At 42.1% G+C, this 15,169-nt stretch overlaps 1 protein-coding gene across 1 annotated transcript in view; it reads left to right on the forward strand.

The window, feature by feature from the left end:
* Positions 1-8,855, forward strand: part of TTBK2 (tau tubulin kinase 2) — a 107,049-nt gene extending 98,194 nt beyond the window's left edge. The window contains exons 12-16 of the mRNA XM_066608346.1: positions 546-757; positions 852-1,428; positions 4,183-4,431; positions 6,802-8,000; positions 8,313-8,855. Of these exons, the coding sequence (XP_066464443.1) occupies positions 546-757; positions 852-1,428; positions 4,183-4,431; positions 6,802-8,000; positions 8,313-8,796 (2,721 nt within the window). The 3' untranslated portion in view covers positions 8,797-8,855. The remainder of the gene's footprint in view (positions 1-545; positions 758-851; positions 1,429-4,182; positions 4,432-6,801; positions 8,001-8,312) is intronic.
* Positions 8,856-15,169: the final 6,314 nt, after the last annotated feature.

Genomic DNA, 15,169 nt, shown 5'->3' on the forward strand with positions numbered 1-15,169 from the left:
CTTACTGCATATAACATACAAAAGTAAATTTTTTGTAATTGTATAGTTTTATCAATATCATCATTATAATTATTTTATGCTGTTCACCTTATGAGATAAACAAGTAAATATTTTGATGGTTTGGGTTGAACCTTCTTTAAAAAGGGTATTTGTGTGAAAAATTTGGTGTTTTTTTTCTTAAATACACTCTATTTGAACTTTTTTTTTTTTTACACTTTATTTATTTTTTTTAGTCCTTCAAGGGGACTTGAAGATTTGATAGTTCAATTGCTAGGATAGTGCATTGCATTACTTATGTAATGCATTGTACAGTGTCTATGACATGAGCCTGATAGACCCTGCTGGAGGCTGGGTCTAATAGGCTGAGTTACATGGCAGATTTAAAGGCATTTAGTCTACCAATCAGTAACAGGAGGGGTCCCTTTTGCCTGCCATTTGCTTATATGCTGTTGTTGCTAATTAATAGGACTGCTTGAATGTTAAGAATGTTTAGTTTTATGCAGTTATTTTTCATGATATATGGGCATATGCTGTTTTGTTCTCAGGCTGCTACAGAAGAAGAGCATAGTAATGGTCATGCAAATGGCATAAATAATGCTCCAAGCCTGGGCTCTCCTGTAAGGGTTCGTTCAGAAATAACACAGCAAGACCGTGATGTTCCTCTTCTGCGCAAATTACGCACGATACACAGCTTTGAGCTAGAGAGGAGATTGACACTGGAATCAAAACCCGATGCTGACAAGTTTTTGGAGAACTGGTAAGCAACTTAATTGTGTATAGGGATGTTTTTTTTCTTTTTTCTGCTTCGTTAAGTAAGACCTCATTTTATTACATGTTTTCTGTTCTTCAAGTGTTGAAAAGCACCAAAAAGAACCAAATGTGAAAGATGCACCAGCTGCTGATGGGTCTTCACCATCTCCTTCTCAACCAAGGAAGACCATTGTGGCTCCTGTCAATACTGACCATGTCTGGCATTATGATGATGAGTATGTGCCAGAGGGTTCTAAGCCAGGGTCGGCCAGTTCCCCAGAGCATCTGGATGGTGTAGTTAGCAATGGGTTTGTAGCGGTAAATCTGAGCTCCTGCAGGCAGGAGGTTGATTCTAAAGAATGGGTCATTGTAGATAAAGAACGCGATTTGAAGGATTTTGCGTCAAATGGGAGTAAAGGTCAGAAGGTTACAGGAAGTCCGTCAGAAGAGGAACCAGAGGTACTGCATGTCTTGGAAGAATCTCCTCAAGATGGACCTCCAAAACTGGGCTCATGGACAGATAACAAGAAAACTGATGTTGGGATTGAACTTGATATCATGGTTTCTTCAGGCCCTTGTATTGATAAACTGGATCCAATGGCAGGAGCTGCTGGCCAGCTGCTTCCAGCAACACCGACAAGTCCCATGGAAGCGCAAGCTGAAGGCGCTATCACACCGGTAAGTAAGGCTTTCTTCTTATTTAATTGGGCATTTGTGCTATGCATAAGTGATGATTTAAGAACTAATCTCATAGGCAGTCAGCCTTGCAAAATGTAAAACGCAGATTATTAATTCAGGCAGAAATATGACTAGCATTTGGAAATGCTTTTCTTATTGTGCTTTACCTAACCTTGCTGGCTTTACTTATATTGGGTGTCTTTTCAGCTACTTTTTTAATAAAGCATGGGATGACCACTTACGTACAGGCATGGCACCTCTGCTTGTTTCATGTTGAGAGTCTTACAATATAGCTGTAACGGCAAGATGGGTATTTAACCTTTACATCTGAACCTTTAGCAACAAGCAACCAATATGTGGTAATGAGTTGCCACTCATGCCATTTTTACAGTGTTTGGTGGTACACTACCATCTATTGTTGTTTAATGCAACCCTGAGGTTTTGGGACAATATTCTCTCTGGGGTCTGGAGGAAAAGGAGAGTATATTATCTGCAGTTGTTCTCTCCACTGTCCGTCCAATCTGTCAGTTCTGGGTCCTATTTTTGGCCATTGAAGATGGACGATGCTATCTTCAGACTACTTAATGCACAAACTGCATTAGTAGTGTTAGACTATGAGTGCACTATACCTACTCTCTGATTGGCCGGAGCTGCTCATGTGATCAGCCACGGCAATCAGAGCAGTGCAGAAGTGTGCATTAGTTAGAGAGCTTCTGCTGTCTTCTTAAACGGCTAAAAACAGGACCAGAAATCGGCAGACTGGAGAGGTGCAGGTAATAAAGCCTCCTGTTCCTTCTGTCCAGAGACAGACTTTTGTCCCAAAATCGGAGGGCCACTTTAGGACCACACTACGCTTAACTCTGCAACCATTTATATAGCTTTGCTGCTACTTTATGCCAGAACACCAACGTACACAACCTGACAACTGCAGCAAATCCAGAAGGTTTGGATTTCTTAACCCTTCCCAATCCACTGTCTGACATTTTCCTACATTTTGATTGAAGCTTGTACAGCTCCAATGTCAGAAGACGTCTGACAGGGTTTCTTACTGTCCATTGCCAGCAACTCCGCTGTGGGAGCCTCTCTGGTGTACACACACTGGCTTTAGCCAGCAGATGGCACTGTCGTATAACAGCAAAAAGAGAAAGCCTTTTAGGAAACCCTGAATCGAATCCAAAATTGGGTTGGAAAGGGTTAACCCCTTCCCGCTCCATGACGTATCGGTACGTCATGGAGTGGCGGGGTATGTATGAAGAGAGGTTGCGTGGCAACCTCTCTTAATAAAGTACGGGCGTCAGCTGTTTATAACAGCTGACACCCGCGGGCAATAGCCGCGATCGGCCGAACGGCTATTAACCCTTTAAATGCCGCTGTCAATTCTGAGATCGGGGAAGCCGCGCAGGTGTCATGGCAGCCGGGGGCCTAATGAAAGGGCCCAGGGCTGCCTTACCAGACTGCCTATCAAGCCATCCCCGTGGAGTGGCTTGATAGACTGCCTGTTAAATTGCAGTATGACGTAATGCTGTAGCATTACGTCATACTGTAGGAGCGATCAAAGCATTGCAAGTTAAAGTCCCCCAGGGGGACTTCAAAGTAAAGTTAAAAAAAAACAATAAAGTTTTTTTAATTGTAGTAAAAAAAAAAAAAAGTTATAAAATTTTAAATCACCCCCCCTTTTGCCATATCTATTATTAAAAAAAATCTAAATTCTAAAATAAAAATATGTATTTAGTATCGCCGCGTCCGTAAAAGTCCGATCTATAAAAGTAGCGCATTGTTTTTCCCGCACGGTGATCGTCGTCTGAAAAAAAAAATAAAGAACGCCAGAAATGCACTTTTTTAGTTACCCTGTCTCCCAGAAAAAGCGCAATAAAAAGCTATCAAAAAGTCGTATGTACTCCAAATTGATACTGTCAGAAACTACAGGACGTCCCGCAAAAAATGAGCCCTTGCTCAACTACGTCGACTGAAAAAGAAAAAATTTATTGTGTGCACATAATGACCGCAGAAAATAATTGAAAAAAATTAAATGTCTTTGAAAAAAAAATAGTACAGTAAGAAATAACCTATACAAGTTTGGTATCGTAGTAATCGTACTGACCCATAGAATAAAGTTATCATGTCGCTTTTGTTGCCGTTTGTGCGCCGTAGAAACAAGACGCACTTAACGTTGGCGAAATGTCAGGGTTTTTTTTCATTTTACTCCACTTAGAATTTTTTTTTAAGTTTTTCAGTACATTATATGGTACTTTAAATAGCACCATTGAAAAATACAACTCATCCCGCAAAAAACAAGACCTCATACAACGACGTCGATGGATAAATAAAGGAGTTACGAGTTTTTTTGAAGGGGGAGGAAAAACGAAAATGGAAAAAGAAAAAGGGGCCGCATCATTAAGGTTAATATTGTTGGGTCACCGTAACTTGCAAGTTGTAACGCTAACAAATACATTTTTATTATGTTGCAAAGTAGCATCAGGTTACTGCAATCTTCGGCTGCGCAAAGTGTAGTCCTAGCCTAACCCTTTTACTATTTGCTTTAACCTGCATGGAGAATGATGGAAGTTAGATAGAAACCCTATTTTTCCTTCAGCCTGCACCAAAGCTGATGTAAGTGGGATTCATTTACTGGACTCCATTGTACTTTTTTTCTTTGCTCGCTACACATCCTCCATTTTTGCTATGATGGCCTTTGCATTATTTGTTTATTTTTATTTATTTCATTTTGTTTTCCCCCTCACATCATATTCACAGCCTGGTGCTTCTCACATCCTCTTATCCTCTACCTCAAGACCTGCTAGCAATCCCATGCGCTTCACAAGCCCTAATACACCCCAGTCGAGCCGTTCAGAGCCTCCATACAAGAAAGAGATTGGCCTGCACAAGAGTCAGTCAGCTGAGAGTTGCTCTTCTTCCTCTCGTTCAGCCAGCCGCAGGAAGCTACCTGCGATTCCCCATGGTGGCACCAAGTACCCCAGTGTAATTCGAATATCAAAGTCCCAGGTGAATGAATGGATATGTCCAAAAGTCACTGTTGCGTGTCTATTCATGTCCGTTTTTGTACCCTCATTATTAAATGTAGCATTTGTTTATTTTGTAAAAAAAATAATAATAAATAAATACAGAAAAGGCCAAATGGCAAAGAGAATTTTTATTCCAGATTTTTCTGGATTTCTGGAACAAAAATACATTTAACTTCATAAAAGTAGTTACATAGATTTCTGTGAGATATTCAGTAGACCTTAAGGACTTAAATGAGTTGCATCATAAAAACAGCCCCTTCTTTAAAGATAATTGCCCTCACAATCGGCTAAAGACTGCCAATCCAGCTCAAGCTTGCCATACTGTTGCCTGTAGCACTTGCTGCAGGAGAAATATAGAATTACATGCCTCCTATTCAAGTGGGTGGCCACTGTACTGTATATGGAAAGATGAAGTTCAACAGAGAGTCCCATTTCTATGATGATCATATGGGCGAATAGAGACTATCTTTAAGACTCCATTATGGAGATTATATCTACTGCAAAGTATAAATTCAGTGATTTACTAATTGAGCACTTCAATCTGACAGTTTTGTTTTTTCAGAACATTTAATCCTAATTGAGCAAATGAGAAAATAAAACCAAAAAAAACAATCAACTCAAATTTCTTTTTGTGTGTGTGGTTCTGGTTACGGAAGAGCCTAATTCAACATAGCATTAGAAAGTATCCATCTGCCTACTGTCTGCTGTTTGTCAGCGGACTTGTTTTCTAAAACTTAAGGGTACAGTCAGCCCTGCAGACTTTTGTTCAGGTTTTTTAATTCAGTTTTTGAAGCCAAAATCAGATGTGGAACAGAAAATGAGAGAAAATATAAAGGTTTGATACAACTTCTCTTTAGAATCCGCTGTTCGTTTTGGCTTCAAGGATTGCATGAAAATAAACCCGATCAAAACCTGCATTTGTGCCAGGATCCTAAATGGTTAAATACAGGGCAAAGAACTAAGCAGTCCATACAGGTTCTTGGTAACTGTGCAAAACAGTTGTATTTTATGTTGTAGAACTCAGTATTAGGTCACATTAACAAAACACTTAAAGGGATTTTCCAGTGAAATACTTTTGATGATTTATCATTAGGATAGGTCATCAATAGTTGATCGGTCGGGTTCTGTTGCTCGGGACCCCAACCAATCAGCTGAGCAGGCGCATGTTGTCAGCGCCGCAATAACACAGGTTGCAGCTGAAGCGTCCGCATCGACCTGTGTGTAGTGGCCGGTGCTTGTAACTGTAGGTACGGCTCCCATTGATTTGAAAGAGAGCCATGCCTGCAGTTACAAGCATCGGCTGCTACATGTAGGCTCTGACCTCTGTGTATTTGCTTCACTGATAGCATGCGCCTGCTCAGTTGGTCTGCTGGGGTCCCAAGCGACGGACCACTGCCAATCAACTATTGATGACCTAACCTGATGATAGGTCATCAATAGTATTTCACTGGAAAACCACTTTAAGCTAGGGCTTCATTGTGACTTTTCCTAGCATGACCGTAGTGTTTTCTTATTGGGAAAAAAAATTGCACAACAATTGCAGAAACTCTGATGTGGTCGGAACTTTTTGTCTACCACTCATGGTAAACGAAGACTTGAAGTGACCTAAAGCTCTAGCTTATTGGCACATTAGATTTGGGGAAAAGTTATTTTTCGAGGTGGTGGTGTAATTACAAATTCAAAAGGTAAAAAGAAATAAAAAATTAAATCTGAAAGGAGATGAATTAAAGGGACTGTATCACAATAGCAAGTTATCTTCTATCCACAGGGTAGGGGATAACTTGCTGATGGTGGGAGTCTTGCTGATCTCCAGAATGGGACTCCCGTCTCCTGCACTGTCTGTCGCTGCGGGGCTATCTCTGCAGTCCCATTGAAAGTGAATGGAACGCTAGTGTGCTTGTCTGAGCAGCTCTTCATTCAGTTGTCTCCACACTGCAGGAGGTTCAGTACCCCCACAGTGAGGAGGATGGGGGACTCGGGAACCCTGTTCTTGAGATTATAGGGCACCTTAGCGATGACATCTCCACCAATCAGCATGTTATCCTCTATCTTGTGGATAGGGAATAGCTTGCAATTGGGGTACAACCCCTTTAAAGAGTGGATAATAAAAAAACAAAAACTAATAAATTGGGCTTCTATTGTTCCTTTCAGTTGTTGTTTTTTTATTTTGTTGCATGTTACATCGTCTGGTTTACTTTAATTAGAAATCTTTTATACATCTTATAGGCAAACTAACTTTATTTTGAAGTCCAATACGTGCATACAGATTGGTAAATTGCTCCACTAGAAAAGTGCATTCTTAGTAGTCTAATTGATTTTATCATTTATTTTACCACTTGTGTATGTTTAGATGACAATTCCTCGACCTTCAGTTACATCAACACAATCTGCTTCTGAAAGCTTCCCGTGTGGACCAGCCTTAGAGAAACGAGATCGGGACTCCAATGTCTTAGAAATGTTATCACCACATGAGAATTCAACAGAATATGATAAGGCAGAAGATGCCATTGCTACTGCTGCTAACAAGGGAAACCTGGCATTAGATTTAGATAAACTTAGTCAGAACAAAGCAAATAGCAAAGCAGTTGAATCGGGCAATAGAGAATTGGTTAATGGTTTTGACCTAATGCCAAATGAGAAGAAAAGTCTAGAGACTCCAATACACTCTCATTCAGGTTCTCCAATTGAAGGCAAGTCTGAACAAAACAAGAGTTGTCATCCTTCTAGGCTTTCCACTGGGCAGTGTAAAATCCCTGAGGGTGTAATGACTGATTTTTATGAATCCACAAAGACCAGGACTTTTTGCTCTGTGCCAAATGAATGCTCAGATCTTCAAGAAATAAAGTTGGAAGCAGTTTCGAATCCACTAAACGTTGATGGGGCAGTGCCTACAGCGACTTCTTTTGAAAAAGTTCAGCAAAATGGTTACCACAGTGATAAAAATGCAGTATGTGCTAATGGGTATCCTGAGTCCAGCTTGTCTACAATACTTAACCAAGTTAGCGATAAGGATCAAAATAATCTTAAAAATGGACAGCAGGTTGACCTAAGTGATAGCTCTCAACAGTCTAAAAAGGATCACACAAAGTCATCTCTTCCAACTAGACATAGCAGGATTCCTGTATTGGCCCAGGAGGTTGATTCTGCATCAGAATCATCCTCTCCAATATCTGCAAAGGAGAAGCTTCTTCTGAAAAAAGCTCATCAGACAGATCTTGCTAGGCTTTTAATGGAAAAACGACAAATTAAGTCATTTTTCGGCGACTTCTCAAGTGCCTCTGACAAGTCTGTGGAGGAAAAGACCTCACCACCAGCTGTACGTTTATCTGAGGAAGAAGTCTTCTTCATTCCCAGGACAGTCTCTGATTCTAATGTCCGGCAGTCTGATGATGGAACTGTAACCTCTAACAGCCCACATTCTAGGAGAAGTAAGATCCCTCGCCCCGTGTCCTGGACAAGTAATGATCAGATTAGCAGTGCTCCTTCAACACCTTTCCTTCCAAGACCACCACCTGGAAAACCACCTACGCGACCTGGAGTGGAGGCACGGTAAGATAAACTGTACTATATATATACATGAGTGTCACAGAGGCATAAGCTCTCTGCAATTATTGAAAACACACACACTCACTCACATATATATATATATATATATATATATATATATATATATATATATATATATATATATATATATATAATATAAAATGTGTGTGTGCTTTCAATAATTGCAGAGGGTTTATGCCCCTATGACAATAAAGACTTGTGGTAAATTAATTGACTAATTTCTTTTCTTGATATTGGGATATGGACTATTAATACAGAACTGTACTTATTTTTTCCTTTTTCTTTTTCCTGCAGCATACGTAGGTACAAGGTTTTGGGGAGCGGTAACTCTGATTCAGACCTGCTCTCCCGTCTTGCTCGGATTATAAAGAATGGTTCTCAAAAGCCACGCAGCTCTTCCCAATCCAAAAGCCCAGGTTCTCCCCACAGCCCCAAAACTCCTCCCAAAAGCCCTGTAGTTCCCCGACGAAGCCCAAGTGCTTCCCCTCGCAGCTCATCTCTACCGCGTACGAATAGCTCTTCTTCGTCAAGAGCAGGAAGGCCTCATCATCATGACCCTAAAAGCTCTTCTCCGTACGTAGGCCGGAGCAAATCCCCACCCACTCTTTCTGGTTCTTCTTCTTCAAGAAGGTCCTGTCAACAGGATCATTGCTGCAGCAAACAAAGTAAGAACTTATCCAAGGGACCAGGTGGCACTCACCACTCTACAGGGAGTAAAACCAGCCGTGGAAAATCCTCCGTCCGAGAGGTCAAGGTATCCAGTAAACTGAGCAGATAGTAACCAGGCTTTGCCGGCGCTGCAGCAATGATTTACCCATCCTCTTGTAATGCATGTTGTGTATGTCACTGTATATTTCAAAAGAAAATCCAAATCAGTGTTTTTATGTTCCAAAAAAAGACTTGAAACCCTTTATTTGTATCTTTGTAATGGGAGGAATACCTAATTTAGGCATTCCAGTTTTGAAACAATCAAATGAGAATGTGAGTTGTAGAGGTTAGTAGAGTTATTACTCAATTTGTTGCTGATGGGTCTGTTGTTGGTCTTCAATTGAGACAACGGTTAATGGCATCATGAAGAGTTTGGAACGGGATTTTTACCTTCTGAAACTTGGCAACTAACATCGGATTTTGTATGCGCAAGCTGTAAAATGTCTAACTTATTAAACCAGATATGAAGGATAGTGAATATGCTGCATAAACTGAATTGGAGAACCTTTTATTGTAAGACACTTGTTGAAGAGACTCTATCACCATGTTTTTGCAGCCCTCACTGAGAGCATCATAAGGTGTAGTGGCTGTCACACTGATTACAGAGTAATGTCTACTGTATTTGTGCTGTAGTTTTGGAGGAAATTCCATTTTATTAGTAGCAGCCAGACACAGAACTAGTCCTGCATATTCATGAGATGCAGGTTAGCCACATCCACCCCACCTATGTACAGTAATGAGCAGAGAGCTGTCAATCACTGGCTTGAGGGGGAGGGAGTGTAGCTAGTCTGCAGCTCATGAATATCCAGGACTACTTCAAGAAGTCCTCTATGTGTGTACTGCCACTGATAAAAGGCAAATTTCTCCAAAATGACTGCACAGATCCACATAGCAGACACATCACTGTCATCAGCATTCGTGTTGTTATGCTGTGCTGCCCTCAGAGAGGGGTGCAAAAATATGGTGACAGTCTTTTTAAGTTAAAATCCTCAATTGTAGGTTGTTAAAACAATTCACTATTCTTAGTTGAGTCCCATTGCTTTACATTTCCCATATTTTCCTATTTATATTTTTCACTAGCCGTACACTGGGCTCTGTAAGGCCTCATGTCCACGGCGGACATGAGGGCTGAAAATAAGAATTACTCACCTCTCCGGACGCTCCGGATCTTCCCTTCGTCGCGGCCAGATCTTCTCCCCGTCGCGGCCGGATCTTCTTTCTTCCGCCCGGCGGATGTGCTCGGCACGTCGGCTGCGTGCCGCGCGCATGCGTCGGGCACATCCGCCGGGCCGAAAAAAGAAGATCCGGCCGCGTAGAAGGGAAGACCTGTACCGTCCGGAGCAGGTGAGTTTAATTCAGGCGCGGGTCTCCCGCAGATCCGAACGGCTTCCATAGGCTTCAATAGAAGCCTGCGGGAGCCATCCCCGCAGGAGACCCGCACGAAAACGGAGCATGTCCGGATTTTTTCCTGCATGCGGGACCCGCGCCTGACAACCTCAGGTATTTAACTACCTGCGGGTATCTAATGCATGCCTATGGGGCGCAGAACCGCGTGCAAGAAAAACGCTCCGGATTTTAATTCTTATTTTGCCCGTGGACATGAGGCCTTAGGGTTTTGTCAGTGTTTCCGTCAAACTTTTCAATACTTTGATGTCTGGAAAAGAGCAGTCTGTAGCACTATACTTATCATCAAAAATACTGTAACACTGACTGACCTTGAAATTAGCTGGTTCTGTCATTGTCCTCTAGGGTCAGTTGGAAATCTGATCTATCAAAGCGTCATGGATTCTCTCATCTATGATGCTAGAGTGAATGGATCATTTTTCTACTTTGGGGTATTACAGATGCATAAGGCAAAAGGTTTGTAGGAGAAGAATACAAATAAGTGGTTGGTTGGTATGTTTTATGGTACACTTACTGCCAGTGTTAACGTAAATCCAGATGTTGGAAATTCTTAGGTTAGTTGTTTTTGCACAACCCTCTTGCCATTTGCTTGGAGGTCATCGAGAGGAAAAAGTAGTAATTGAGACCTTCTTTTATTTGCCAGAGTAGAGTGGGTGTATATAGGTTTTCACACCATATGTGTAAAAGCAGTTGGAGAGATTATGTTTGATTGTTATTTGGATACCTTTTAAAGGGATTGTCCACTTGTAAACTATTGGTGGCCTATCCTCGGGACAGGGCATCAATAGTAGATCAGCTTGGGGTCTGTTGCCCAGTATCCCTGCCAGTCAGCTGTTCATAATGTCCTTGTACTCATGTACAGAGCTGATTTCCACAGAAAGCGGCTCCATTCTCACTGCAGTGGTCTGGCTTGGTATTACAGGCAAAATTGAAATGAGTGGGAACTTGGCCTGGAATACCAAGTTTGGCCACTGCAGTACGAACAGAGCTGTCCAATTTCTACAGTAATCAGTGCAGTACACAAGCACATCTGTCTGGTGAATAACTGATCTCAGGGATCTTTGGCGAAGGACCCCCTGCTGATCTACTATTTATGACCTATCTTTAGGATAGGCCATTCATAGTTTACAACTAGACAATCCATTTAATTAAGTCAACTGACCAATGCAAACCAGTATAATTTTAATGGCTTTAGGCCGCCTGCACACGGGCGGAAATACCGCGGCGGGATTTCCCGCGAGATTTCCGCCACTGAAAGTTTGCATAGGAGTGCATTACAATACGCACTCCTATGCAGACGGCCGCGGTTTGGCTGCGCGAAATCTCGCGCGGCAAACAAACCGCGACATGTCCTATTTTTGTGCGGGGCACGCACTCACCCGGCCGCCGGCTCCGGTCTGCGCATGCGCCGGCTGTGCCGCAGCCGGCACATGAAAGAGCTGGGGCCGCCAGGCGCGGGAGAGTACGCGCTCGTCCCTGCAGGCTCTAGGGTCGGGTCCCGCGGCGAGAATTCTCGCTGCCGGATCCGACCCGCTCGTCTGCAGGCGGCCTTAAACTAAACATAAAATCCATATTAGTTTTCTGTTCTTATAACACCACCCTAGTTTGTTTGTTTGTTTTTTAGCAGGTTGCTACTACTAAGTCATTGAATATGAATTAGGCCGCCTGCACACGAGCGGGTCGGATCCGGCAGCGAGAATTCTCGCCGCGGGACCCGACCCGAGAGCCTGCAGGGACGAGCGTGTACTCTCCCGCGCCTGGTGGCCCCAGCTCTTTCATGTGCCGGCTGCGGCGCAGCCGGCGCATGCGCAGACCGGAGCCGGCGGCCGGGTGAGTGCGTGCCCCGCACAAAAATAGGACATGTCGTGGTTTGTTTGCCACGCGAGATTTCGCGCGGCCAAACCGCGGCCGTCTGCATAGGAGTGCGTATTGTAATGCACTCCTATGCAAACTTTCAGTGGCGGAAATCCAGCGGGAAATCCCGCGGCGGGATTTCCGCCCGTGTGCAGGCAGCCTTAAAGTAGTTTCCTGGTACTGTATAGAAAACCCATTTTAGTGAGTACTGAAACAGCATTAATGTGAGATTGACCTTGTGGTTTGTACAGCCGAAATCTTTTACTCTGGTATCGATGGGACCTAAAAAGTGCTAGATTATCAGATGGTCATTGAAAAGCTTATAAAACTCGCCCATAAAGATAGAGAAACCTATAGGATGAAAACCTAAAATGGATAACTAGCACACAATATGTGTTATTTCCACTTTTTATTTTTGTTATCCAGGCCTTTGCTTGAAGCTCCATCATCTACACTTGGTGGAGGTAGCTATAATCTGTCGATGACGTTTACTTTGAAGCAGGTCATCACGGCTATAGTATTTTTTAAAATTTTATTTTTGTGTTGTGACAAAACTCCGACAGTCTTACAGCCTATGGATTCTTCGCACGTTCTAGGCTTATGTATTGGTGGTTATAACTCTTTGGAGCTACTGATAGTTTAGGTAACCTCTGATTAAAAACAAGCTTAGTATTGGCTATGCATGTCGGTGGTGTGAGAAACTGTGAAGTGGTTGCCCAAAAACCTGAGCCGGCTCGGGACCATGACGAGAGGCGAAGGCATCATTCATTGATGTTCTGCAGGGGCACATACATTGAATGTATGTTTTGAATACGCCTATATACCCACAGGCAATTTTTGTGTATGCAGCTACTTGCATGATGCTTTTACCTAGAAATACGATATAAACCATTGTCTGCTCCTTGCATCACAATACCTTGTGGCTTTTTGCTACACAAATGGCTTATTTAGGATATACAAGGGAAATTTTATTTTTCTTAAAGAACTCCTTCTACTTGTGTCTGTTGTTCTATTAACCTCTGCTGTGCTGGAGGAACATTTCTGTTGTCTATAGCACTGCAGGGGTGGGGTTGGGGTGGAGGGTGTTAATGTAGGTGACATTATAAGTGCAGGGTTTTATAGCTGTCCTATCCTGAACAAGCTGCAACCTTATCCCTCATCCCGTATCTTTGTATTATATTGTACAGTAGGTTCTGTCATTATAACTGCATGTTCTAATACTAAATTATATTCTATATACATATTTATAAATATATATGTAAAAAATATATATACGGTACGGTAAAGACATATCGCATATTCATTCTACATTTGTAGACTGGAGACCATAGCAACTCCTTTTTACTTTTGTGTGCCTGAAAAAAGTTTCAGCCTTTTGCCTCAATGTGTGAGCAAATACTTTCCCAGCATGGCAAAGTTTTCTATGTAATATTGCCTCTAAAACTTTTCCAGCAACTCCTCTGCAATTACAAAGAGTTGGCTATAGATTCATGAATTGGTTTTGTTTTATATGTTTTTCCTTTTTTAATATTATTATATATTTTTATTTAATTGTATTTATAACTTATTTAATTGTTTCTTGAATACTATACACTGAATGGCCTTTATTCGAGACACCCGTCTAGTAGTGCGTTGGACCTCCTTTGGCCCCTCAGAACCGCAGCAATTTATCTGGCATAGATTCTACTAGGGTCTTCCCCTTTATTTAATTGCTCTACAGCCCCTCTGTGTTTGCTGCTGACCAGGACATGTGACTGCTGCAGCCAGTTGCAGGCTATGGATGGTCACTGCTGTGGGCAGTGATTGGCTGCAACAGTCACATGTCCTGGTCAGCAGCAACTAGAACAACTAGAAAGGAAAGTGTGACTGTGGAGCAGTTTTTAGTAATGCGAAAAACCCCTTTAAAATTGTATTGCAGAAATATTGGCCCATGCGGACAGAGGAGCTTATTGCAGTTACTACAAATTAGGCATGATCTAAACAGCTAACAGGAAGGGTTCAGTGGTTCATGCTCTTTGCGCCAAATTCTGATCTTCCCATCAGCATGGTACCATAGAAATCTGGGTTCATCTGACCAGGTGATGTTTTTCGACTGCTCAATCATCCAACTTTTGTGCTCTTTTGCCCACTGGAGTCTTGCTCTTCTTTTTCTCTTGGATAGCACTGACATTCGAACTCCTCATCTGTGCCCATCTCTATTTAAAGTACAACGAGTTGTGCGTTCAGACATGTTAGTTAATTATTGACATTCTCCTCTGAACCCTTTCATCGAGTCACTTACATCTACAGGTTTCCCCTTCCTGTATGTTTTTCCTCAATCGCACCATTCTCTTTATACCCTAAGCACCATTGCTTGAGAAAACCTCACATGGTTGGCAGTTTTTGAAATCGTGGACCCAACTAGTGTAGCACTGAAGACCATGCCTTGTTTTGGAGCAACTCAGATTGCTCTATTTCCCAATTACAATATGGATTCGCACCAAAACTGATCCCGTCATTAAACTTGATTTTATGCTAACCTTCACGGTCATGTGTCCTATATCCATACAGGGAAGCTCCAATTGTGAAAGAGCCGGTGTCTTTACTAAAGTGGCCATTCAATGTATATCATAACAGTGTTCTTAAGGTATGTTACATGTAGAAACACAAGCGCTTCAATTAATGGTTTTCCCAGCTTAAATTTTATATTTTTCTCCATAGCACCCAATTTAGAGATCATCTTATATTAATGTCAATGTCCAGTCCATGCTGCTCATGTCTCCACCAGCCAGCTTCAAAGCAGGTTAGAGGGTTAGATAGGAATCACAGATCCCTTTATAAGAGTGCATTCACACAGGCGTATGCATATTGCGGTCCATGAATACGAAGAACTTGTATCGGCATGCTGCTTTTTTTTTTTTTCTCACGCAACTAGACGTCGCATGAAAAATACACAGCTGTGAGTAAACCCATTGAAAGAAATGGTCTCTATTCACTGCCTATTACGCTTGTGTGAATCAGCCCTCAGTCCAGACATAAATGCAGTATTTTTGGGACTAGGGCACGGGAAATATAGCAGTACATGATGGACACTCAAACGAAGGACAAGCCATGAACAGGCTAGGCATACCAGGGTGAGAGCTGCTCTTTATTATTGCGCTATTAAGTCTTGCATAAATATTTGTGACTCTTTAAAGCCAGAATTC

This window comes from Eleutherodactylus coqui, chromosome 6, assembly GCF_035609145.1.
Source record: "Eleutherodactylus coqui strain aEleCoq1 chromosome 6, aEleCoq1.hap1, whole genome shotgun sequence".
NCBI lineage: Eukaryota > Metazoa > Chordata > Amphibia > Anura > Eleutherodactylidae > Eleutherodactylus > Eleutherodactylus coqui.